General features: G+C 41.5%; 1 protein-coding gene across 27 annotated transcripts in view; it reads left to right on the top strand.

Moving 5' to 3' along the window:
- LRRFIP1 (LRR binding FLII interacting protein 1) overlaps nt 1–27770 on the top strand; it is a 184502-nt gene that overhangs the window by 100598 nt on the left and 56134 nt on the right. For 9 of the 27 annotated variants that reach the window (XM_074968146.1, XM_074968148.1, XM_074968129.1 and 6 more), the window contains exons 3-10: nt 7077–7094; nt 9563–9610; nt 12285–12329; nt 12833–12883; nt 17242–17274; nt 20173–20217; nt 23271–23327; nt 25666–25725. The exons of 4 other annotated variants lie outside the window; for them this stretch is intronic. In XM_074968146.1, the coding sequence (XP_074824247.1) occupies nt 7077–7094; nt 9563–9610; nt 12285–12329; nt 12833–12883; nt 17242–17274; nt 20173–20217; nt 23271–23327; nt 25666–25725 (357 nt within the window). The remainder of the gene's footprint in view (nt 1–7076; nt 7095–9562; nt 9611–12284; nt 12330–12832; nt 12884–17241; nt 17275–20172; nt 20218–23270; nt 23328–25665; nt 25726–27770) is intronic. 14 more of the 27 variants (XM_074968143.1, XM_074968142.1, XM_074968138.1 and 11 more) reach the window with 6 other exon arrangements.

Genomic DNA, 27770 nt, shown 5'->3' with positions numbered 1-27770 from the left:
AGAATGCTGAGATGTGTTTTACATAGAGGCACAGTCTGGTTTCTCCACTGACAAGACATTAAATGTGTTGCTTTTTTCTAGGGCATACACCTAGATACCACTGTTTAAATCGATAGTATTGTCTGAAGTGAAAAGAAAATGGTAATCTCATCCCACTCTTTCTAATCCTCAGCAGAAAATCCCTACGTGTCGTCTGACACAGCAGAGAGCTGTACACATCAACAATCCGCTTGCCTTTGACTAACTCTACTGCTGCCATTACAGTCCAAGTGAGGGGGTAGTGTTACAAAAAATACCGTCATTGCTATCTTTGGCTGCAGGACTTTCTTTTCTCACTGCACAGACAAAGCCAAAGGAGGAGAAAAATATATTTACTAGCTACAACAAAATACTGATATAAACGTTTCTATAGTGTCCTTTCCTAACTGTTCCTTCAAGATGTATTTTTGTAAATAAATTAATAAAGGTGAAAGACTTGCAATTGTAATTCATTTCCATTAATCCCCTACTGAGTGAGAATTAGGACACTTTCTTTCCTTGCTTGGATTTAATGTCTGTAGGTCATGTGACCTGCTGACCCAGATCTGACACTGGGTAACTAGGATTCTGTGTGATACCTTCCCAGCCTTAGATGGCTAACAGGCAGTGAGAGACCGACAAGGAAACAAAACTCCTGCTGGCTTGTCCTGGAGGGCAGGGAAGTTTTGGCTGGAATTTGTTTTCCACTTATCTATGGGAGAGAAACTGCTGTTCCTGTATGAAGATTGGCCTGTATCCAGTTTTGAGACTGCACAGCAGCTAAAAACAGGTACTATGATTCACGGAAGGATTGAAGGGGGAAGACATGAAGGTTATATGTGCATTAATACTGCATCACTCATAGACCTTCCATCTTGACAACAGTGCTTACCTTTTTTCTGCCCCAGGATTTATTAATTTGATCATTTTTGTGTAGTAGCAAACATGTACCGTTCATGTTAAATGATACCTTTATTTTAGGTGTTGCAGTAACCAAACCACTATTAGCACTGTGGGAAATAATAAAGTAGATTTTTTTCTGTATTGAAATATTGTAAATACTAGAGTCCTGACTGCTTACAGATCTATTGATAGAAGAAGAAAAATCTTTGATTATATAGCTGCAATTGGATATCCCTCTTTGTTTAAAAGTAAAAGTAATGGATAGTTATTGATTATGCTACTCATTATGGTCGACATTTATTCCTTTTGTTTAATCTTTCCCAGGAAGAAGTCATTTTCTTACTATATAAATTAATGTTTGGGCTTGCTGCAGAGCACCCAAAAGGCTCTAAATTGTGATAAACCTACTCTCTGTTTTAAGGATAAATTGGACGCGGGAGGATTAATCTTAATTTACAAAGCAGTCTCTTTCCACTACTTTATTAGAAATTCAGGAGGGCTTTTTGAAAGATTTATTAGTTAATATTTGTGTGTTGAACTATGGCTTTCAGTACGGAAGACTTTATTCTACTTTATTTTTAGTTGGGACCTAGTCTTTTAGTTATATGATAACTTTCCATGTTGTCAGTGTGGAGGAGTTTCCACTAATGTTGAGGAGTGAGGGCTCTGTAGGGTCCACCATGTTTTGTTAATTCCAGATTGTATGGTATGATGGTTGAAAAGATTGAGACCTTAACACAAAATTTCTGTTCTCAGCTAGAAATTGCCTATTGCCTATATTGGAGAGTATACCTATTTCTGTCAGACCTGGATGTAACCACCCTAATCCATGCATTTTCACCTCAAAAATGAACTACTGTAACTCCTGCAAGTTAATGTTAATGGTTAATCAAAAATCCCATTTTTATAAAATGTAGCAGCCCACTTCTTGATCCAGGCTAGCTGTTGACAGCACATTACATCATTACACTGTGCGCGCCACTGTTCCCCCCCCCCTTCCCCCCCGACATTAACATCTGGGTCCAAATCAAGGCCCTTGACCTAATCATCAATGCCATTAATAAACTGGGTCCAGACTCTGAGGCCACCTCTCTATCGGCAAAACGCTGTATTCATTGAGCACACAAACTTTTCTAATCTAAGTGTGAATATTTTAGGACCCAGAGGCAAAAGTTTCTCTGCACTGTCTCCAAAGTGTAGAACATCTGTCAGACACCAGAATGGACCCATTTGTGAATGCTGCCAGAGCCCAGTGCAAACCTCACCTTTTTCTCAGCAGCCCACACACAGTAAAAGGTTCTGAAGAATGAAGGTGAGACACAGATAGGTACAAGAAAATGAGAATGGTAAAGCAGGGAGAGAGAAAAACAGGCTAAATAAGACCAATACCTCCTACACCTAACTTGCTTTTTGTGATGTATTTTTGCCAGGTGGATACAGTGAAAGGCAACTGTAAATACGAGAGAAGTGGAAGTCTAGAGTTTAATAAGCATTTTTGCTCAGTGTAAATGAGCTGTGGAATATTATAATTCATTTCCTACCTAGAGGCTCTCCTGCTACCCATATTCCAGAACCCACATTCCAGATGCCTCCTAAATATTAGACTTATTGAAGCATTGGTTGTTAAAATATTTGCTAGACTTGCCCATTTGGATCAGATTTGAATTCCATCCTTCGCTCACTGAGATTGTAACAAAATCAATATATACATCTATAAATTTCTGTTGGATTTGCTCCAGACAACTTTGGGCAACAAGCATGTGAACCGAAGCCACTTCCAGTACCTAGAAGGCTGGCACATTCGTGGGGCAAGCCACCATTAATATCCACAGTGCCACCATCGCTGGGTTTGGGTTAGCTTGTGTCAATAGGAGACAGGTCTGCTCCACTGTTCTCTCTGGACTCAGTTGTCTTAGTTAGATTCGGAAGTGGGGTCTTTTGTGTCCCACAACAGACAGGAAGGTTACCCTCCATCAGAGCCCTGGGGTCCATGGAGGTCCCAACAGTGGGGACATTGCAATGGCATGTGCAACCGGGGGCCCTCCACTACCACATCAGTGGCCATTCTGGACACCCTGGGATTTCCCTCCCCCAGCTAGGACTTCTCCTCGTCCATCTGAGTTGACTTCCTTGAGGGGCGCCACAGACAATGTTCTCCAATGCCTGGTACCGGTAGAGGTACCAATCAACTAGAAGCTGCTCAGACAGCTTCTCCACCGCAAGAGGCAGACCAGCCATTGCCTCAGTGTCCTGGTGCTTCCTCTTCCTCATCATGAGATGAAGCAGTAAAGATAGTGAGCGATTTTCCACCAGAGGATTACAAAGCTCATCAAAAACTGCTTAAAAGGGTGCCCTTGGTTTTAGATATTCAAGCGGAAGAGGTTTGTGAGAAATCTCACAGGCTAGTGGACATTTTAGCTTCTGTGGGAACCTCCAGAGTGGTACTTACGGTTAATGAAGCAATTCTGAAGCCAGTTAAAATGCTTTGGCAGACCTCGCCTTCTGTCCTGCCTATGGCACAATGGGCAGAGATGAGATACTATGTCCCTCTTAAGGGCTTTGACCATATCTACTCTCACCCCCCCCCAGGCTCTTTGGTGGTGGCAGCAGCTAGTGAGCAGGAGAGGCAGGGTTACCAAATGTCAGTGCCGAATAGTAAGGAATCAAAGAGGCTGGACCTGGTTGGTTGTAAACTTTTATTTGACAGGAGGTCTACAGCTACGATTTTCTAACCAGTGAGTTTTCCTGAGTTGCTATGACTTTGCCCTGTGGGAAGAGATCATACATTTTAAAGACAGGCTACCAGAGTACTCCAGGCAGGAGTTCACTCTCGTGCTAGAGAGTAAGGTGGTGGCAAGGATTGCTCTTCAGTACAGTTTGGATGCAGCAGACTCTGCAGCTCATTCCATGGCATCCACTATTTCTGTGAGGTGGTGTTTGTGGCTGCAGTCTTCTGGTCTCCTTCCTGAAGTACATCAGACCATCCAGGTTTTACCATTTGAGGGTCCATCCCTCTTTTCAGAAAAGACAGATGATAGACTGCATAGCTAACAAGATTCCAGGGCAACAATGAAGTCCCTTGGAATGTAAACACTGGCAATGAAGAGGAAGCAATTCTAGCCACAGTAGGCTTACAGATATCAGAGCTTTATACCTCTGCCTCAATATCCCCTGAGAAAAGGGGACAGGAATTACAGGCGGTGACCACTGCCCCCTTCATCTGCAACATCAGATTCCTCTTGACCAGCAGAACATGCATTTTGATGGCCTTTTTAGAGAGCAGTGTACAGGTAAATATATTCCTACCTGTTCCTTTTGTCAGTCATTTATCCTGCTTCCTCCATGCTTGGACTCCCATCACATTGGATCAGTGGGTCCTAAGCATGATGGAGCTGGGATATTCCTTTCAATTTACTTCTATCTCCTCTTCCCCTCCCTCTTAAGGGGCCATTCTCACAAGACCATTCTTCAGCGGGCAGTCCAGAATCTCCTTATAGCAGGAGCAATAGAGAAAGTTCTTGTATTCTTCAAGAGGAAAGGTTTTTATTCCTGCTATTTCTTTATTCGCAAAGCAAAATATGGTCTGACAACTATTTGAGATCTAAGAGAGTTAAACAAGTACCTGGAAAAAAAATGAAGTTCTGGATAGTTACCCTAGTTTCCATCATTCCTTCCCTGGAACAGGGCGACTGGTATTCTGTCCTCAACTTAAAGGATGTTCCATATAGCGATCCATATAGACCAGTGCAACTTCCTCAGGTTTGAGGCAAATGGAACACAGTGCACGTTTGCCTCAGACTTCTGTGGCACATGGCAGCATATACTTCTATGGTGCAACAAGCCAGACTACATATCAGAAGGTTTCAGGGATGGTTAGCGTCAGTGTATGCTTCCTCTCGTCATTGTCTAGACAGTCATTTGCATTTCAAAGGTAATTTTGTCCTGTTTAGACTGGTGGACCTCGAACATTTGTGCAGGAGTTCCCTTCGTTTCTCTGTAACCAACACTCATTTTGGTCATGGAGGCATCGTCCGTGGCTTGGAGGCCACAAACTGAAACTACAAACTACAAACTCAAGGGTTGTGGTCGTTGCATGACCTGAGTACTCATAAACATCAGGGAACTACATGCTATTTGTCTGGCCTGCTTAGCCTTCTGTGCACGTATTCCAGGAAAAAATCTGTTAGTGTTAACAGCCAATATAGAAAATGTTTTATATAAACAGACAGGGAGGGGCATATTCCTCCCAACAGTGCCAGGAGGCAATTCTGCTTTGGAACTCTGCATACCCAACTCCATTCACCTCAAACTTGCTTACCTCCCAGGAGAGCAGAACATATTGGCAGGTCCTTGAGTGGGTCCTTCTTTCGTCCCTATGAATGGTCACTACATCCAGACATGAGCAGGTCTACCTACTAGCTGTGGGAAACTCTGCAAGTGCACCTGTTCACAACAAAGGTCAACAGAAAATGCCATCCGTTCTGCTCCCAGAGGGGTCACAGCCTTGGGTCTTTGACGGACTCTGTCCTGCTCTCATGAACCCTGCGTATGCCTTTACTCTGATAACATTACTACCCAGAGTCATATTCAAGGCCAAGCAAGATCATGCTTGCCTCATACCAATAGCACCAGTGTGGCCTCAGCAACACTGGTTCTGAACCCTGTTAGCATGGTTAGTGAGGCCTCTTCTACTGCTCCCATTAGATTCAGACATGATTTCTCAGGACTATGACCGTCTGCTCCATTCCAATCTGCAGGCCATCAGCTTGATGGTGTGGACGCTTCATGGCTAGCCCCACTAGAAATGACGTACTTGAAAAACGTTCAGGAGGTGTTTCTGAACAGCAGAAAACCTTGAACAAGGCATACTTACCTGGCCAAATGGAAATGCTGTTTTATCAGGTCTCGGCAGAGAAGTCTCTCTCCAGGGCAGGCTTCCATTAACCACATTTTGGCACCTGCAACAGTAATGCCTTGACAGTTCTCATTAAAGTACATTTGTGATTGTAACGTTCCACTCTGCAGTGAGTAGTTATGGAGCTGAAAAAAAGATTTACGCTCTGATTTCTAAAATGGTTGGATAGGTTATTTCTTCCAGTACAAGAACCCCATGGGATCTCAATCTCATGCTAACAAAATTGATGTGGCCTTCCTTTGAACTTCTTATGACTTGCCCCCTACTCCACTTCTCTATGAAAATGGTGTTTTTGGTGCAATAACCTCAGCCAAGAGTGTGGGTAAATTGGGAGCCTTGGTTTCAGAACCTCTTTACATGGTTTTTCATAAGAATAAGGTTTACCTCCACCATCGCCCAAAATTCTTGACAAAGGTAGTTTTCAATTTCTACATTCATCAGGCAATTTATTTGCCAACATTTTTCCAGAAGCCTCATGTGCATACAGATGAGCAGAAGTTTCATTCATTGGATGTGAGAAGAGCTTTGGCCTTCTACTTGGACTGCACCAGACCCTTTACACTGTTATTTGTTGTGATTGTGGACAGTGTGAAAAGCAAACTGGTTTCCACGCTGGACTTCCTTCTGGATTTTCTCTTGCATTTGTTTGTGCTGCTAGTTAGCTAATGTCACACTACACCTACACTATCAGCTCATTCGACCACAGTGCAAGTGGCTTCAGCAGCTTTCCTAGCACAAGTACTTATTGGAGACATTTGCAAAACAGAATTATGGTCATTAGGGTACACGCTTTTGCTGCTAATTATGCCATTTCCCATCAGTCCGGGAACAATGCTAGTTTTTTGGACATTTGTTCTACAATCACTGTTCAGAAAGACTGCAAACCTGCCTTGATGCCACAGACTCAGTGTAAAGCTTGAGAAATGTTTTTACATGTTAACATGCAGCTACATCTGTTTCTGTATTATAGTATCAAGTGGGTCTAAAATCAGGAACAGCATAATTTGATTAAGCTCAATATGAGGGGGGGTTGGAGAGAGAAAGCAGGGAAGTTTAATTTTACAAAGGTTTCCTGGATTTCAATAATGGCTTATTTCTGTATTCACACTTTACTGGATGTACTGTATAAACAACCTTTTCCTTTTACAATAGGTTCTAAAATTGTATGGCTATTTATTAATTTATTCATACAAGCTTTTTTTCTTTCCCAATTTCTTTCCTCTTCCCCTTTTTCCTGTAGATCTATCAGGTCCAAAAGGTAGGGTTTGTCTGGTCTCTTGCATTATGATTTGCATGCATTTCTTTGTCACATCAGGGGCCTTGATACCATTTCAGAAATAAAACCCTTCAAGAATGCATGGTACACAGCAGGTTTTTTCTGTGTGTAACTATCCCTAACTATTATGTGGTCTCCATACCCTAACTGTCCCTCCTTCACCCCAGCTCTGAGAGTTCTGCTGGTAGTCAAGAAAATGTGCTTAGTCAAACATTTTAAAACAACCCTCTTCCCTGTCAAACACGCTCTTTTTAACCTCAGTATCTTTCTAGCTCACATCTCATAGTTTCAGGTTATTCCCTCCCACTGATTTTCATGTAAATGATCAGCGTAGTCAGCGAAAGATTAATCTGGCAAATCAGGCATAATGTGAAACTGTGTGGTGGCTTCACGTGTCATAAACTGTACAGCAGTTTGTGGAATGAATGCAAAAATTACAATTTTTAATGTTTATAATGGTAGTAACGGATCATCAGCAAGTCTTCATGTTATGTCAAAATCTCAAGCTGTACAATACTTGCTGTGCATGAACCATGTAGCACCTTAACGGAAAAATTGTTTTAAAAAAATAGTTTATCATGTTATCTGGGAGAAGAAGGAAATCCAAGACTCTCTAAACCTGCTGTCATCCACCTTATTTAATAAATGATCCTTCTGAGCCTCTTACCTTTCATTGAACCATAAGTATCTTCTGAAAATCAAACTCTGGTTTGCTTTGACCTGTCACCCTCTGGTGTGCTTTGACCTATCCTTTGTTGCATGTTTCACTGGCTGACCATATAGTGTAGAGTTTTGAAAGTGCTGTTATACTCTGAAAAGTGAGTATGTAAAACAGACACTTCTTTATTGAAACGATCTGCTATCTGTTCAGAGTAATAGCTTGATTACTTCAGTGACAAAAAATAAATTTTAATCTCCTTTATCCTTGCCGAACCAACTCTGTTTTGGGAGAGCAAGTTGAATTTGGTTTCTGCCTGCACGTCAACAGATTTTTTTAAGTAAGTCCCAATTATGGGATCATATTAACACGTAGTTACACTACATACATACATCCCTATTAGAGGCATTCTGATTGTGCAGCTAGGACAAGATAAAATTTGACCATCAGAATCATTACTACATGTTTGTAATCTGACAGAATTAGACAAGGAAAGCCAACAAATGTCTCTTTCCCAAGTTTTCTCATATGCAGATTGCTTTAGGAAGTAAGGTGAATGAAACTGTTGCAATTGAGTTGATGATAAACACTGAATTATACCATAAAGACTTCCAGTTCTTGAATGTTTAACTTAAATGTTATGAGATCTAAACAAAATAGGAAGCCATGCTTTTAAAAACAATTCCCTGTCTCCCTCTCAAAGGTACTACCAGCAATGCAGGTACAGGCAAAGATTAGATGTGGGCTTATTTACAATAATATGAATCCTTTTGAGGAGAATATTAGTCAAATAAATTGTTCTGATGTACATCTTCCTCCTAAATATGAATTAATTACTCCTTGTTTCCAGTGATTCTTCTTTATAGCAGTAATTTTTTAATTGTCATAACTTTCACAAACTTTGTCATACTATTTTGTGTTAAGTAGACTTTCATTAACCCCCCAAAATAGAGCTTTTAATACAGTGTTTATATGGGAAGAAAAAACCTGAAATGTTAGTTTACTGAACTCTAAAGCACTTCTTGTCTAATCCAATCACAAAATCAGTAGGGTTACTCCAGAGTTGTTATGCAAAGAAAATATGAACCAAGAAACTGAAGGCTTTCTTCCTGGAATGTATGTGTTATTTGGTACTGAGTGGGTGTGGGCTTTCCAGACCTTACCCTCCACCTTTTGTGGTTCTGCACATCCTAAACTGTACTGCAGGTTCCTTATAATGTGTAACCTCTTGCCATTCATGATTTTGTACCACTTTCATGATGATGGAAGTTGTGGAAAAGCCTATTCACATTTTGAAAAAGATCTTTTAAGAATTGTTCGTTTTCATAAGAGTACATGGAGATGAACTCTATTTTAATCACTTTGTCCTCCTTCCAAGTGTACAAATCCATGGTTTGATGGAACTTTTCATCCTGAAAGTGTTACGTACAGTCCCTTTGTAACAAGTCTTGACTGAACTGGGTCAGGAACCCAAGGCTCATTACACCCTTTCTCACTCCTTTGCCCACAGCTTTGCTTATGATTGTCTGATTTAAAAACAAAGCAAAACACTTTTCTTCTTTATAAGGAAACTTGTTTCAGGCATGCGCTGCTTTTCACAGTGGCATCAAGGAGCTGAGTCACACTCTGCAATTTTCAGCTTTGCACTAGCGTGTTTGTCTAATCCTTGAGCATGCGTGTTTCAGTGTGAGAGATTGACTGTGGAGCTCGGCAGAACCATGGCAATGCACGTCTCAAAGTTCAGTGCTTATCTGTCTCATCTGAATTCTGTTTTTCCCTTTTCTGTCTATAGAAATATTATGGTCTGGATACAAAGTGGGGTGACATCGAGCAGTGGATGGTAGGCCTTGACCAACAAAGCTAAAAATAATTTTACCATTGAAATCTTGTACAGCTTACAATTTTTGAGATTCCATGGGACAGGTATATTGCTATATTTGAAGAATCAGTTTCCAGTCTTATGAAGACTGTTTTGAACTTTGCATCTAGAGTATTGCTTACTTGTATTTTTGTTTGTAGTCAGTTTGAAGGGTCTAATATATAGGATGGTCATAACTTAAGATTGAAATAGTTGCTAAAAATGGATTTCTTGATTTAAAAGCACACACAAAAATTCACTTTAGACCTGGAAAAAAGTTGGTTTTTTTTCTGATAACTAAAACAATTGCTAAAACAGACCAGATTTGGTTTCAAATGTATTTATTTCAGTTTTTAAAAAGAAATTATTCTTTGATCCTTAGTTTATAAAGCCATTCACTAGTTAGGGACTGGAGGCAGGGCTGTTGTTCCCAGGCTGGTCTTTTTGGGTATCCCGACCTGGTGACATGAGTTAGTGTCTGGAAATTGTTGGCTTGATTCTTGGAATCTTGATCCATTTTCCCTGTCCCCCCAGCCACACACTTTCTTGGATTACACTCCCACCATTGTCAAGGTGACTTACCATCCAGACTAGGTGAAGTTCCTCATTGAGTTTGAGGACAAAAGGGACCACCAGATCACTTAGTCTGGTCTCCTGCTCATTACAGGCCACTAAACCCCACCCCATTACCCCTGTGTTGAACCTACTGACCCGGATTAGATTCAAATATTACAGCCTCAGGAGACTAAATTATTGTGTGCCACAGGCAGAGAATAGAAGGGTCTGAGGTGCACCAGTGCCCAAGGCCTCGGCAAATGCAGGGAATTGATTTAGTGTGGGCTTGTCTACACTTTAATTTTATAGCGCTCTAACTTGCTGGCTCAGGGGTGTGAAAAATCATCCCCTGAGCTTAGCAAGTTTGAGTGCTTTAAAGCACTAGTGTGGACAGGCTCCGAGCTCTGGGAGCTGTGCTCCCAGATGGATTACCAGGAGCGCTGGGAGAGTCTGCTGGATTACCAGGAGCTCTGGCATGACCACACTCACACTTCAAAGCGCTCACACACTCACACTTTGCAGCAGCGCTTTGAAGTTTCTAGATGTAGATGTAGCCTTAGTTATACCCAGAGGATCCTAGCAGGTGACCCCTACCCCATGTTGCAGAGAGGCAGAGGCAAAAACAAAAACAAGGTCCCTGTCTCTCTGACCTGGAGGAAGTTCCTTCATCACCCTGAAAATGGTGATCAGTATGAGCATGTGAGCAAGACCCACCTGCCAAACCTGATGATACTCCCTTGAGAGCTCACAAGTCAGCCTTTGTCACTTCAAAACCTTGCATGCTCTCCACAGAGAGAGCGAGAGCTCACTATCTCTAGTGCTTCCCAAATCCAGAGCTTAGTTTTATTGGGCAGAGCGCTAACCACAGAATATTGAACCTTGCTTGAAAACCAACAAATTTAAACAACTCGCCTGTGGCAAATATAGTTGTATAACACGTACATTTATTTTTCATTCTACTTTTTAGCCATTGCTAAATAGTGTTAAAACCATTTTGTTGAAATTTAGTGCATCCTACTTCATTGTCAGTGTTCCAGGTTCCCATACAAAGCAATGTATAATACAGCCCAGTTACTGGAAGTAGGATATAGATTCTTTTAGCTTGTTAGCAAAGGCCATGTGTTTCAGTCAAATCCACATTAAAAGGTGGATTGCCTTCTCATTTTTACAGGGTAGAGAATGCCATTCAAATTGAAGAAGACTTCTTTCTGAGGGAACTATAGACTAGAAAGCTTTCTTTTAGCTACAGGCTCTCAGACCCGCTAGGGTAGTACATTTAACTGTCTTAATCCGTGTGTTTGCACTGTGAATGTCTAGGTATTAATAAGAGAGACAAGCAGAAACTTCTTTGAAAGAGACAAGCTTTCAAGCTCTTCTTAGGGTCCCTGGGGAGCTCTAAAGGTTGTCTCCATTGGCACTGACTACATGGGTGCTCCAGGGCTGGAACACGCACGGGGAGAAAAAAAAAAAGGTGGGTGCAGAGCACCCACCAGCAACCACCCTATCAGCTCTTTCCCTCCCCCCAGTGCCTCCCACTGGCCGGTGGCCCCGCTGATCAGCACCTCCCCCTCCTGTCGCAGGCAGGAGGCATTGGGAGGCAGGCAGGGTGCTAGGGGGAGCAAGGGCAGGAAGAGGCAGGGCATGGGTGGGGCCTTTGGGAAGGGGTGGAGTAGAGGTGGGGCCTGGGGCAGAGCCGGATGGGAGCAACCCCGGGCACGTTAGAAAGTCAACACGTATGCTTGTATCTTTCACCAACAGAAGTTGGTCCAACTAAAAGATATTACCTCACCCACCTTGTCACTCTCATATCCTGGGACCAACATGGCTAAAGAAAACAATGCATATAACTTGCCATTGTATTTTAGAAATGTATAGTAGTGAAGAATGGGCTGGGATGAAGGAAGGAGGACAGGTATAGGGAAATAGCAAGTTCTAATTTTTTTCCTCGGTTGCCATAGTACATCATCTATCATCAGATTAAACCTTGCTAAATCCAGCTTCCTTCTTAACACTGAGGTTTCATTTTTTCTAACTGAAGGCATTGTTTTACTATTTCTGTCCTTTCAACATTTCACTCTTATTTTCTCTGCTGCTTTGATAGGAAGACAGTGAGCGTTATTCTCGTAGATCCAGAAGAAATGCCTCGGTTAGTATTTTCTTTTGTGCATTCTTCATACATATTTACATATGTCACTTGCAGCACGCTGGCAGTGTGTCTTTTAAAAACAAATGTATTTACTGTTAATTTTGCGCAACACTTCATGCCTCTCTGCAAAGAATTCTGGTGAGTTTTTGCAAATTAAAATCCAACTCTTTTGCATAAGTGAACAATGAACCTGTTTGTTTTGCATGAGTCAGACATGGCACAAAGAGGAGTTGTACAAGCTCCTAACCTGTTCAGCCTGTAGGGGAATGCTTTAGAACTTCCTTTGTATTGCCTGAAAATGGTCCAATGTTTGACGTGGCTCTGTTATATTTACTCTCATGTTTGTTGTCTAATATAAATGAAACATGTACTGGGCAAGCCTTTTTTAAGGAGTTTAGCACAAAATCTTTTCCTCCCTCTGGCTTCTGTTAATTGATTCTATCGGTGCTTGTTATCTGTATTCTTTTAATTGTTTCTTGTCTCCTACACTTTCTCTTCAATAGGCTTCAGATGAAGATGAGCGCATGTCAGTGGGTAGCCGTGGAAGCCTGAGGGTTAGTAACTTGTACAATTACGTGCATGATTTTTTTTATTGATGTTGCTGTTCTCCCACATCTTGCAAAAGTTTCTCTGTACCCTTTCCAGAGAGAGCTCTGATAATTTCTTCTCTCCCAAACCTCCCAGTTTTCTACATTATAGCCTTATACTTGAGGCCTACATTGAAGCCAACAGTTCCTTCGTCCAAGGAGAACTGGATAGGTGTGTCAGTTTCATAGACATTAAATTGTAAATATGAATATAAGTAAAGTATAAAATTGCGTAGAGATTTTTTTTCTGCTGAATGCTCTCTTCGCTAATCACTGGGGGAGGTATTTAGTCAAGATGTGGGTATACAGAATTTCCTCTTGCATGGATCTTTTAAAGCTATTCCAGCATTAGTGACCATATGGAGCAATCTGAGAAATGATGTAGCGTTCACTCCTTTGGGTGTTAAGGGTGAGGGGTCACAGTTTAGAAACTAAATGTAAATCAGCTGATGGAAAGCACGTCAGTTCAGTGTTCCTGTGAACCAGTATTAATACCGTTCTTAGCTGGTCTTTTTAAATAGCTTGGGGATCCAGGTGACTTCTTCCTCAAAGCTGGCATTATTGAGATGTTTGGAGCCTGTCTCCTCCCAGAAATGAGACTGGGCACTAAGGAAGGATCACTGGGCACAGGAGCTCACAGTCACTTAGATCCAATCTATAGGAGATAAATTTACCATTTAAGAACGGTAATATCTTCCTAGTATATCTGAAAAACACTTTGTCACATACAAAATAGCTCCAACCAGTATACATGTAGGTACATTGAACTGCTTCATTCTGTACCATTCCAGTGTGCACCATTTTAATTCCAGGGTGGACCAAATTAGCTCTCATAATAGCGCACATGGTTGAGAGAGTCTCTCCTGCTACTGTCCCATGGTGCACTGATTGTCTTTTGAAAACTCTTAAAATTCTGTAGCCTATGGGATGGGTACTCAGAGGCCATTGCAATTGAAATGGTCTAGAGCAGTACTAGTACTGACATAGGGCAATACTGCAACAGTTTGGAACATGAATTAAGAGTGGGCACATAGAATCGTTTGTGCCTAAACCAGTTCTGTTGTTCTAATGCAGACAGAATCTTAATGCAGTTAACAATAGCATTAGTTTACCTCTTTAAGATTGCTATCGATCAGTGGTTCTCAACCAGGGACCTGGGGGCCCATCAGCAGGTTTCAGGGGGTCTGCCAAGCATGACTGGCTTTAGACTCGCTCGGGCCCAGGGCAGAAAGCTGAAGCCCTGTCACGCAGGACTGCAGCCTGGTGCCCTGAGCCCCACTACCTGGGGCTGAAGCCAAAGCCTGAGCAACTTAGCTTCATGGTGCCCTTTGTGATGTGGGGCCCCAGGCAATTGCCCTGCTTCCTACCCCTTGATGTTGGAGAAAAAATAGTTGTTATGGTACAGGGGGGCCGTGGAGTTTTTATAGCATGTTGTGGGGAGCCTCAGGGGGAAAAAAGGGTTGAGAATCCCTGATATAGATTATTCAACTCAGACAAATTAAGAGTATATATTTTAAAGAATGATCCACATCCTTAATCCTAGCTTTTACCATTTGCAGGGAGGTTTCATGCAGCTCTTGGAAGATCCTGTAATTATTTACTCAATAATTTACTTTATTTGTTTTTTTTCTTTCTGGAGGAATATCCCGAGGAACTGTTGAATGGAATGGTCTTATTTTCCTCTAAATAGTTTTATATTTATATGTAAAAGGTCTAAAATTCTACCACTGGGGAAACAAATTGAATGAGTGATTGCTAATTAAATTCCCATCTTTTAGTGGACATACAGTATATCTTGTACTATGAGTGTCTCATTCCCTTTTTGTGTGACATCTATATACTTGTCATGATATGACATTGGTTTTACTGAAACATTCCCACCTCCTGGAATTGGGGATTAATTTAATTTTCCCAAACAGTATAACTAGAATGTGCTTGATACCTTTATGACCTTGCATTCTTTATTTCACTAACAAGAAAGGAATAATGGATGGGGTTTCCTCAATGATGAGGAAAAGGTTAAGAAATATGAACATTAAAATGGGTTTTTTTAGATTTTAGTTGAATTAAACTTTAATAAAATTGTGCATGTAATTGATTAGGGAAAAATGCTTTCATTCCTAGAGCACTTGAGGTTTCAGTTTAGTTTGTTCTGGGCAATTTTCAATTAAACTGCTTATCCAGTCCTGACTATAAGTGTATTTTCATGGCCTGCAAGGAAATTAATGACTGAAATATCATCTCCAAAATCCTCATGAATAAGGGTCCCAATTAGACCTTAATATACTTTATTCTGATGGCCATTGGTAATTAAAATTTGCATTTCACTAAACAGGCTGCATTTCCTCACCCAAAAGTAATGTCTGATTTCTAATCTCTCTGGAGTGCAAATAAGTGTCCCTAATATCCAACAGTATTCCCATGCTACTAACCATACAGTCTTTCAGTTTTAAGAGCCAGATCTCTATCTGGTGCAAACTGGTGTAGCCACTGAAGTCAGTGACTAGCAGCAGCTGAAGATCTAGCTCATAAATATTTACTAGTTAAGTTTGTGAGCAATGTCCTTGTTTGATAGAAAACTTTGTCTAATGGAGTCTTGTGGAAGAAACTTTATGCCATCATATCCCTAACGTATTGCACCTAATTTCCTGTATGACTGTTAAAAGGGGGGCATTCCTCAATGAATGATCTTAAATCCAAATATTTGAGTTTTGCACACACACTGAGGGAGGTTTGACCCCTAAATTTTAACACTTGAAGAATGAGAAACCCCTGCAATTTCCTGCCCTGACCCAGGGGCAATTGTGACTTCAGGCCAAGGAAAGCATGAGGTAGATATATTAGCTCATAAGTCTGAGCCAAAGTCTGTCCCTTAATAGCCTTGGTTTAAAGCACATGATTTTATTCACACTGAAACAAAATACAACTAATTATATTCTTAGGATTGATACCTGGCTCACAGTTGCTTGACAAGACAAAATTGTGAATATGCTTTAAGTGGTTTGTGTAGACATTTAGTTATGCTTCTGTTAACTTCTTTCAGGCGTCTTTGGTTTTGCTTTTTTATGTATGTATAAAAGTGAAATGAAAACCTGGCCTCCTAGGATCTGAGTTCAGGGTTCTCTGCTTCTTTTGATAAGCCTTGTTAACATAAAGAACACTTTAGAAACAAGGCGTGCTGTGGCACCTTATAGACTAACAGACGTATTGGAGCATAAGCTTTCATGGGTGAATATTTCCGATGAAGTGAGTATTCCCCCACGAAAGCTCATGCTCCAATATGTCTGTTAGTCGATAAGGTGCCACAGGATTTTTTGCTGCTTTTACAGATCCAGACTAACACGGCTACCCCTCTGATACTTTAGAAACAAGGAAACTATATCTTGTCTCTATTTAAGTTTGTGTGAAACTAGATTAGATTCACAGAGAAATCTGAACTCTGGTCTTTATCAGTAAGTAAAGGTGGAATTTGTTTGAAAACCTTTCGTTTCAAAGTTTACTTGTTATAGAAAACTTCATATTTGGATTTTGTGTTATGGAAATCTTCATATTTGGATTTGGTGTTAAACAGATTTTTTAATGTCTTACAAAAAGAAGCTGTTTTGCTTCCTGTGAAAGTTCCTTGAAATATCTGTGTGGTCACTCATGGAATACCATACAAGATGGGTAGAATTTACAAATTTTCTCTTAAAGGGTTGGTTTTCTCTTTTGGACAGGAAGTTTCCAAACAGTGGAGCAATGTCAGAAAAGTTATTACTATGTGAAACCTCCCAGTCCTCCAAAATCAGCAATTTCTTTCTCAGAGTTTTTTCGCCTGGAATATTCTCCTCTAAGAATGTTTTTTGCTGTGATTTGTTCTGAGACCGATGAAAACTGCCCAAGTATCCTACCGTATCATTCTGGAAGCCCCATACGCTTGCTTTACTCTTAAGTGATTTTTGTTGGAGAAAAACTTAGAATATCATTTTCTGTTTTTTTAAGACATATGTCCCTGGTTTCAGTTTTCTTCCACTGCAAATTCTCTTCAGTTTTCCCTAATTTCATAATGGGCCAACTCCCACATCCAAGATCCCACAAGGTGAAATATTGTTGAGTTATCGCCCAATAGTGATGCAGCATACAAGGACTTGTCTCTATTTCTCTCGTTAATCTGGTTGATGGTTGCTGAAATTCCTGACTTCTGAACCGGTGCTAGCATTTGTGCTCTCGTTGCTCAAAACCAAGGAATTTTAAACTTTTACACCTCAGTGCCTATGTCTTCCTGATTGCCATCTTTGGTTTTTTTGTATTCTGATAGTTTTTGTTTCCTCTCATGCTCTTGACAGTCTGACTTGGAGTATGCCAGTGCCTATCCAGTGGTGAGAATGGTCTGAAGTTGCAGTGTGTGATAGTACTTTTTTTCCACAATTTCTAACGCCTATTGCTATATCTGGTCAATAGTAGAGAAGGAGACCCAAAAAGGCAAATGGTCATGATAGCAGTGTTATGATCTCTGATGTGGATACCTGACTGCAAGGAATGAGACACATCCCACTGTTTCACTTAGCATTATGACATTTGTCAGACTCAGCAAGACAAAGGATTAAATAACAATCATGGAGAATGAACTAACTCCCACCTAAAGGTGTTGTCCTTTCAGGGCTGCGTGGAGAAACTTGCATTACCACTACTTACATTGTACCTGCTTAGAGGAGAGATGGCTTTATTCTCCAGTGCTCTGTGTGGTAACCTTCACAAATACAAAGCTCACTATTTTCAAAATGTGTGTTTAATTGAGACATGAACAGTGAACTTTTTTCCTCTTTACTCCTGAGGGCATTCTGCACCTAAAAATTCTGCGCGCAATATGTTGAAATTTTGCATGTTTTATTTGTCAATAAATAAATGCAGAGGCCCCAGCATGGCAGTGCGGAGCACAGGCCACTGACTGCGCGAAGGTGGGAGATCATGCTGCAGCCTCCCCACCCCCGGGACATGGAGTCAGTGGCGAGGCTGCACCTGACCCTGACACCGCACAAGGCCTGGGCCTACCCCAGAAACACTCAGGGGCCCTGCCCCTCTGTGCCAGGTGTGGGTGGGCAGGCTCAACCAGGCAGGATCCAAGGAGGGGCTCAGTATGGGGGGGATCCAGGTGTGGGGTGAGAGGATTCTGCATGGGACAATCTGGGTGCAGGCAGCTCAGTGGGAGGGTCTAGGTATGGGGGGGATCTGGATGCACAGAGGCTCGTTGGAGGGATTCCAGGTGCAGGGACAATGGGACTCTGCAGGAGCTTCCAGGTGAAAGTGGTTGGGGCTCAGTGGAGGGGTCTGGGTGTGGGGGTCTCAGCAGGGAGGTCTGGGTGCTGGGGGAGTGGGGCTTGGGGGTCTGGGTGCAGCTAGTTGGGGGTCAGTGGCGTGGGGGTCTGGATGTGGGGGCTTGAGTGCAGGGAGCTGAATGGGAGTAGTCCGGTTGCAGGGGTCTGGGTGCAGAGGGCTTCAGATGCAGGGGGTTCAAGAAGGTGGTGTATGGAGGGCTAGGAAGGTTCTGGGAGAACGGGGTGAGGTTCGGCGGGGGTGTCTGGGTATGGGACTTCAGGATTCATGGGGGTTGGGCGGATGGGGGACCAGCTCCCTGTACAGTGATCCCTCCCCCACAGCTGAGGAGTGATGGGGGCAGGAAGCAGGGAAGGATGCTGAGCTTCCTGCAGCTGGGGGAGGTTTCTGGGAATGGGTCTGACACAGCCCTAGCCACTCCTTGTAGGGGAAGAGGAAGTCCCATCCTCTCCTGCCTCCAGCCCAGCTGGGACTAGCATCTGATCTTGGCTCAGGGTAGGAGCCACTGCCTGGGGTGTCCCCAGCCCTGCAGTGATTTACCTCTCTGCCGACTGCTCCAGGTGCCTGAAACAATGTACCTGTGCAGCTAGGGAGTGGTGCATGACTGCTCTTGCAGCTTCCCTTTGCTTACCTGTCAGTCATTTTTCTGCAGAGATGCAAAGCAGCCTGCGGGGGACATGAATTCTGCACATGCACAGTGGTGCAGAATTCCCACAGCAGTATCTCTTGGACATTTTCCCCATTGTACAAAGAGCTGTCTTGGAGATCACTAAAATCTAGGTAGAAAAGCTATTACCTATTAGAGTTGAATATTATCTACAACTTTAATTTCCCATGTATTTCAAGCACCTTTTATTTTACATAACTCATTTCAAGTAGATCTGTTCCGGGAAACAGAAGATGAATAAATCTGCAGTACAGTATATACCATGTCTGAATAGCCTTATCTTTGCTTGTGAAGATAAAATCAACATTCATAGTTACAGTATTTTTATTTGCAAAAAAATAAAAAAAGTTTAAGATTGGGATCCTTAAATCTGGGTTTAGATTACATGACAACATTAATACTGCTCCCTTGTGAGTCTATTGTGACAGAGCATAGGGTCTTGCTGTGCCTCCACAAAAGGCAAAGTACAAGAAGATCTTTTTTTAAAAGCTGCTGAATGAAGAGCAGTTCCACTTTATTTGAACTAAGCATCATTTCTGCCTCCCTCTGGCTGGCTGTTGTGAATCAGTGCTTCAGGCCTCCACATCAGAACTTGAAACCAAGCTCTTGCGGCCAATTCCATTGAAGGCTGTGTGTTTTTCTCTCTCTTTCTGCATTCCCTACCCCTATTTCAAATTAAGAATTTATTTACCCAGTATATTCTATTTCCTTGGTCAGTGGCCTATATTCAGATACAGTTCTATCTGGGGGGAGGGATAACTCAGTGGTTTGAACACTGGCCTGCTAAACCCAGGGTTGTGAGTTAAATCCTTGAGGGGGTCATTTAGAGATCTGGGGTAAAAATTGGGGATTGGTCCTGCTTTGGGCAGGGGGTTGGACTAGATGACCTCCTGAAGTCCTTTCCAACCCTGATATTCTATGAGTCTAACACTTACTGTGCTTAGTTTTTGCATGGATATATTGATGTAGTACGTATATATGGCAGAGGGCTCTATTAATTGATTTAACCCAGCAGGCATGAATAGTTTTAACTGCAGCTATTAATGTTAACTGCATGGTTATTCTTTAATAATTTTAAATCATAAACTAGCAATCTGAATCTGCTGTGATTCTGTTTTCTATATCCTCACTGAGTGTGTATATTGAATCATGCTCTGTCGATTTGTAGGAATACAGGACCTGGTTTTTGCATGTAGATCTGCATGTAGGACATGGGGAAAATAGAAATACAAGAATTCATTGATCTTTTCACCGGGTATTCTTACTCTCACTGCAGGTTGGATTAGAGAATGAGAGGCCCAAAAAGAAGAACTCCAAAGCAGTATGTATTTAGAGAGTGTTTTCCTCTGAGAGGGTTATGCTGGGGCTGGAGAGAACTTGCAAAAATTGTTGGCCATAGGGTTATGGCCAGATTGGGCCATACGGTTTTCATTTATACTGATAAATCAGCCTAATGCCAAGAATATATTGTAGCTCTTTGTAGTCGTGGGTGCATAAAAAGCACTAAGTATCAGTTGCTTATTACAAAATGCAGTTCAGCCCAAATGATTATACAGCAATACTGCTTAGAGGATTTTTTTCAAGATACTCTGTATCTTCATATATTACATTAGTGAGTAGAAAGATGTAGGGAAAAGATGGTAGCAGCTAGTGTGACTGGTAACTAAGGTTGTATTTTTTCCATGAGGCAGGAAGAGGGAGAATGTCATTTAAAGTAGCAAACCAGTAAATATAATGGGTCAACATTCAATCTAACAAGCACACGTAAGTAGCTAATAACTGAACAATGCTTTAAGATTCTAGGAGTGCTTCATTAAATAAAACAGTTTTTATAGGCTACTTGTTAAGGAGCTTTACACTGGAAAATTTTCAAAACTCAAAGAATAGCCGTGTTTAAAAAACAGACTCCCCCTCAAACATCCACAGAACTGACTTCTGACACCTTTTTTAAAGGAAAATAGGGTTTGATTGCTTCCAGGTAGGAATGCAGACTTCATTTTGCAGAACCGGGGCGGTGGGAGGGGAGGTCATCAGATGTAAATGCCTCCACCAAACTAGGGACTAGTTTTCTTGCTGCATTGATTTCATGCCAAAGACATTTCAATCACCTGTTTTTTTTTCTAGAGAAGGTTATTGTAAAATCAATCTTTATGTGACTTCCACAGGGCACCTACATGTAGGCTTTCTTTTGTCGTCAATTGGAATATTGCATTTAGTCCAAAATATATTGCCAGATAATGCAGTAAATACCCTGGAGGTGGAAATGTGACAAATATTTACTCATTTTGTGTGTCTGCCACAACTTTGTTCATAGTAACTCTTACGATGAATGTGATAGTTCAGAGCAACTATCCCTGCATTTCCCCACAGTGGTTCAGCAAGAGCATCGACTCTCATGTTTTAGCTCCCCAGCTCTTGCCTTTCTGGGTGGAGAGCTGTCTCTCTCCTTTCTGATAAGGGTATTCACAGGCTGCTCAGTTCCCTGCTTTCACTGTGTATTTCCCAACAAAGACACACTGCCTAAACAGACCTGTTTGCTTTCTCTTCAGAGACAGATAAGAGTGACTGATACAGATATAAATAACCACACAGTTCTTTCTAAGCAAGCCTACTTTAGTCTTAAGGTAAAAGCACTACAGAGAAAATATTTTAAAAACAAAAGAACCTTACACAGATGTTTATAAGCTTACCAGAGTCCCAGCCCTAACATGGATTCTGGCAGGAGCAGTCCTTCAAGCCTCCTTTCTAGGGGCGTCATTGTGGTTACAAGTTAATTACGGCTTCAGATCAGATCAGGCACGTAGTCTTATGAGGCCTCAGTAGGCCAAGTCCTTCCAGGCCTTCCTGAAGGCTTGTGACCCTCCATGGACCAGAGGTCCTGGCCGTTTGCTGCATCAGAAACAAGGCCCTAGATCACTTTAAAACTAGGCTATTTATCCAAAAATTGTTTCTTGCTCTGTTGATCCCTGGCAAATCCAGTTTGAACTAGTACATGCGCACCTGCCCAAGGGGATAGCTTCTAAGGTTGATAAAGGAAGAAATTAATAGCATCCCTGTCCCTACTAGAGAGAGTACATACAGTGCCACAACATGTACACAATTGCATTTTTAATATAGCGTACCCCAAAGGTATTAATCCTAATTCAGTAAGGTTCAGTTTAATTCAACAGTTTATTGTAATTCCGTAAGGTTTGTTCACAAATGTACAGGATATTGTTAGTCTCTCATAATGCAGTCTAAAGTTAAGCATGTGCATAAGTCTCTGTAGTATGAAGACCCTAATCACATCCACATTAATCAGGGTTTTCTCTGTGCATACGCAAGTAGAAAGGCCAACAGAAAGCTGGAACATGTCAAATATTTTGTTCACAGCAAATGCTCAAATTTTCTAGGAAATCTATGATGACTCCAAAAATAAGTGTCTCACCAATTGCTACAGTAATATCTTAGTCCACTGTACTGTATAAATTTAATTAACTGTTAACAGCACTAGTGTGCTAGCTAATGGATTTTTATTTCTGTGCTGATATAGAAGATAGTCTGATTAAAAATTAGTTTCTTATTGATTTTTGTTAAATTTCATTGTTCTTTGAAAGAAGCATTTTCAGTTTTTTCACATACATTTATTGGAGAGAATATGCAACATATATGTTGCCAGGGGACTGTTTGAAATGTGTAGTTTGTGATTAGAAATTCAATCATTGGTAATCCTGCTAGATGAATGCAAATGTTTATGCACTGGTGCATTTTGACATCGCTTTATTACAGGCTTTTATTACCAATTCCGTTTTCGAGGAGATTTATCATTTTAATTTGCTTCAGTCTGTTATTTGGCATACAACTCTTCAGTGAGTATGCAGTTGCATTTTGCTTGAAAACAGATTCAGATTGGTTTGTCTGATGTTCCTTTTAGTGATGCATTTAAAATACGTAGAGAATATTTGTAATAAAAGTAAAACCTATCAATAACAATTTTACGGATTGAGAGAGACAAGATGGATGAGGTAGTTTCTTTTATTGGACCAGCTTTCCCTTTCCCTTCAATAGACTGAAGTGAAACCATCCCTTTTCACTTCCCAAGGAGTCAGAAAAGACTGATACTTTAAATACATTCTGCTGATGTTCTGTTTTTACAAAAATTTGAGGTGAAAACAGGGACATTTTTCGATAGGTTACAGGTATTGCTGGCAGACAAAACTGTCAAGTGTTCTATGAGCTGTCTGAAGTCAGAATGATCCCTGGGGAACCAATGTCCCTGTTGTACTTGTGGAAGAAGCAACATCTATGTCTTAGCTCTGAATAAATGATGACTTTCCCTGAGACCTCTTTTGGTTTCATTTAAGTTTTTTCTCTCTCATTTTTCTCTCATGACAGACCAATGGTTATGATGAAGACATGTATGGATCATCCCAGAGTAGAAAATCTAGCAGGGTTAGTAAAGAATTTCTAAAAAACATGTCACTCAAGTTCATGGAATTAACAGGAAGCTTTTCCGGAAATTAACCATCTCCTTTACTGAGGGCTTTTTCTAAAGCAAAAATAGCAGATGCTCTTTTTTTTTGGTTCCTGCTTTGGAAGGCGTTTTCCCCCTGACTTCCATGTTACAACTTGTGCAGGTCACTAGGCATCTGCTCCTCTGTAGAGGCACAACCAAGTCCATAAAAAACAAAACAAAGTAAACCACAAGATTCACCAAGGCCAAGTCTTGCCTGACCAACCTGATCGCTTTCTATGATGAGATAACTGGCTCTGTCGATATGGGGAAAGCGGTGGACTTTAGCGAAGGTTTTGATACGGTCTCCCACAGTATTCTTGCCAGCAAGTTAAAGAAATATGGATTGGATGAATGGACTATAAGGTGGATAGAAAGCTGGCTAGATCGTCAGGCTCAACAGGTAGTGATCAACGGCTCGCTGTCTAGTTGGCAGCCAATATCAAGCAGAGTGCCCCAAGGGTCAGTCCTCGGGCTTATTTTGTTCAGCATCTTCATTAATGATCTGGATGATGGGATGAATTGCACCCTCAGCAAGATCGCAAATGACACTAAGCTGCGGGGAAGGGTAGATACTCTGGAGGATAGGGATAGGGTCCAGAGTGACCTAGACAAATTGGAGGATGGGGCCAAAAGAAATCTGATGAGGTTCAACAAGGACAAGTGCACAGTCCTGCACTTAGGATGGAAGAATCCCATGTATTGCTGCAGGCTGGGGACCAACTGGCTAAATGGAGTTCTGCAGAAAAGGACCTGGGGATTACAGTGGACAAGAAGCTGGATAAGAGTCAACAGTGTGCCCTTGTTGCCAAGAAGGCCAACGGCATATTGGACTGCATTGGTAGGAGCTTTGCTAGCAGATCGAGGGAAGTGATTATTCCCCTCTAATTGGCACTGGTGAGGCCACATCTGGAGTACTGCATCCAGTTTTGGGCCCCCCGCTACAGAAGGGATGTGGACAAATTGGAGAGAGTCCAGCAGAGGGCAACAAAAATGATTAGGGGGCTGGGGCACATGACTTATGAGGAGAGGCTGAGGGAACTGGACTTATTTAGTCTGAAGAAGAGAAGAGTGAGGGGAGATTTGATAGCAGCCTTTAACTAGTGGAAGGGGGGTTCCAAAGAGGATGGAGCTAGGCTGTTCTCCATGGTGGCAGATGACAGAACAAGGAACAATGGTCACAAGTTGCTGTGGGGGAGGTCTAGGTTGGATATTAGGGAAAAACTATTTCAGTAGGAGAATTGTGAAGCACTGGAATGTGTTACCTAGGGAGGTGGGGGAATCTCCATCCTCAGAGGTTTTTAAGGCCCGGTTTGACAAAGGTTTGGCTGGGATGATTTAGTTGGGGATTGGTCCTGCTTTGAGCAGGGAGTGGGACCTCCTGAGGTCTCTTCCAACCCTAATCTTCTATGATTTTATGATTCTAAGAGGCCGTGAGTGGGAAGGAAAAAGACTTGGCCTGAGAAAATTCAAGTAGGATTTGGGGGCCAGAATATAGTTCTGTTGAAACTAATTGGGTAAAAATAACTAAAACAAGTTATGGAGAAAAATACTTTGGCAGTAGAAATATAGCTTGGACTGGAGTCTCTGGAGCTCTTTCATGCATCCTTTATAGAGATTTGATTGCCATTGGAATATGGGCATGAAATATCCAATTGAATCTGTACAATCAATTCAAAGCATTTAAGTAGTTGCTTAACTCCAAGCATGTGAGTAACCCTGTAGCGTTCAATGGGGCTACTTACATACTTAAAGTTGAGCATGTACTTAAGCATTTTGCAGAAGCCAACATTTGTTTTAATTCCCTGTTGTAAACTCTTTTTCCTGTAGCCTTTACACTTTTTCTGTATTTAGCTGTTACATGTGGAACCTAGAAAATGAATTAAGTGCAGTAAACTTCATGTAGCAACACCCTTATATGCATAAGGAGGCGTACAGTGATCAAAACTCCAGACAACTAGCTATGTGGAGATATACAGCAAGTCTCAGTGGAAAAAACGTAAAATTGAAGTTATAGTTGCAATAAATTGTAGCTTTGTACATTATGCCTGCCTTAAATTTGCAGTAATTAGCTGAAATTGCAACAAGGACTCTTATGAAAAGACAACACATACAAGGACATTTTTTGTTGTCTAAACAGTTTAAGTATTGCCAATCTTGCTGAACTTTTTGACAAAAGGAAACACTGTACAGTCTTTTCAGAGGACTTGTTGCTCTTTTGATTTGTGCCAGCATCTCTGATAAATGATGTTCTTGTTCTTTAATGACATACTCTAGAGCTCCAACTACAGCGGGGAGAGCAGAAAATCTACAAAGAAGTCATCCAGGGAGAAGTTGGTTGGTTTCTATTTAAATATTAAAATGATTTCTGTGGAAACTGCAGGGTTTGTAGCATGGAGTTTTTTATGTAGCGCATGATTACAATCACGTTGTTCACTCCTTGGTGTCTTCATTACTAACAGTAATTCTGATCACCATTTGAAGGGAGAGTAAGGTTTAGGGGAACAGTAACATAGTTGAACTGTCTTTATAGGGCATAATAAACTCCACCTCCAATATTACTCCCTTAGAACAATACAGATTTACATCCTACCCGTATGTTTAAAACAGAGAACAGGTTTTATTTGCAAATGTGTTGTTTGTGCATGCAAAGCACCAAGCCATTTAATTCTTAACATGCCTTAACCATAATATTGTATGTTACTGTCTGCTACAGTATAGTATATAATACCTCATTTTTCCTAAAACTTTTGGGAAACTAATAGTCCTATTAAGTGTTGTAAACTGCCTTTCTACTACTTGAAGGCCTGGACCTGGCATGTCTTATTTGCCTGCCCTATCCCCAAATATTTATAAAAGAGACACCACAAACTGCTGCAGATAAACCCTTGTGCTGTAGCAGAGGGTCACCCCACCTCAACAGCTGCCTAAAAGATATAAAACAAAATTTGAGTGTTTGGAGTGAGACTCATTTCATCTCTTGCAAGTCTTTACTAGAGTTTCCTGCAGCTTTTGTCAGTAACACAGAGATCTGTCGTCCACAGCCGACTTTAAAGTTGGCTGTTTGGTATCTTTCCCCATATCTGCCTAGAAATTACATTAAAATTTCCCCATCTAACTAGTTGGGCCAGCCAGATGCAGAACTAAACAGATGCAAGCTCGCTACTGGAGTTGAAGTTGCTGGAATGATACCGAGGTTACAAATGGAAGATATTTCATTTGAGTGGCCTACTCCTGCACTTCTGTTGTGTGCTTCACATTGTCGCACCTTTTCTGACCGTGGGTTGTTCCCTGCTTCTGTTAGCTATGGCATATCAGGAAAAAGGCTTGGCCTCACACACTCTGGATGCTCCCCAGACCACTCAGGTGGTCTTTTGACACCCTGTATTTTTTGCTCTATATTGTAGAGCACCCAGCCTTCCAAATAACTCTCTGGGGTTAGAGTTGGGCAGGTTTTTACTTCCTAGTTTTACTGGGTTTCTTGTTTAACTGAGTGGGAACAGACCTTTTGTTAAACCTGGTTTGCTGCAGCCTGTCTTGGTTCTCTATGCCACATTCTGCAGCTGTCAGGGTCTCTCCTGTTCAGCAGGGAAGGTTAGAGGTGCTGATAATCGGCCTAAATCCAGAAAAAGCAAATAATTTTGTCTTTATAAAACCTCACCTTCATCTTAATAAGAATTCCAAGCCAAAGAATGTAATCCTTTCTCTTTTCTCCTTCATCTCCCCCATTTCTGCTTCACTTCACTCTGACTCCCCAAGTCTGAAACGATGGGAAAAAAAATTCTAGGAAAAGCTGTTGCTGGCAGATTTTGATCAATGATGCACAAAATAGAGCAGCTTGTTTGTTACTGAAATTTGTTCTAAAAATCTGAAATACGATCTATTTATGATAGCTAAATGAGAGGTGCCTCTGCTGTTTTGTATACATTGGTAATTCCTCTGCACAAGGACAAGACAATGTGATAAATGGAATTCATAGATTTTTTTTTTTTACTAGGCTTCAGAGCTTTTAAGCATTAAACTGGAGGATATAGTGGATGAGAGTAATATGTTCTTTCACGTGAGGTCAGATTTTCAAGTGTCTAAGTGCTAATGTGCCTGAGGGATTGTCTATACTTGAAATGCCACAGCTGCGCCGCTGTAGTGCTTCAGTGTAGATGCTACCTGGGCCAATGGGAGGGGTTCACCTATTGGTGTAGGTACTCCACCTCCATGAGAGATGGTAGCTAGGTCAATTGAAGAATTTTTCTGTTGATCTAGTGCGGTCTACTCTGGGGATTCGGTCAGATTAATTCCCAGGGCTGAAGCTAAAGGCCGAACCCATCACCCAGGTCTGAAGCCGAAAGCTGAGGGCTTCAGCCCTGGGTGGCAGGGCTTAGGTT

This window comes from Natator depressus, chromosome 11 (assembly GCF_965152275.1).
Source record: "Natator depressus isolate rNatDep1 chromosome 11, rNatDep2.hap1, whole genome shotgun sequence".
In the NCBI taxonomy this organism is placed as follows: Eukaryota; Metazoa; Chordata; order Testudines; family Cheloniidae; genus Natator; species Natator depressus.
The sequence above is the reverse complement of the archived record's forward strand: the minus strand, read 5'-3'. Positions and strand labels throughout refer to the sequence as shown.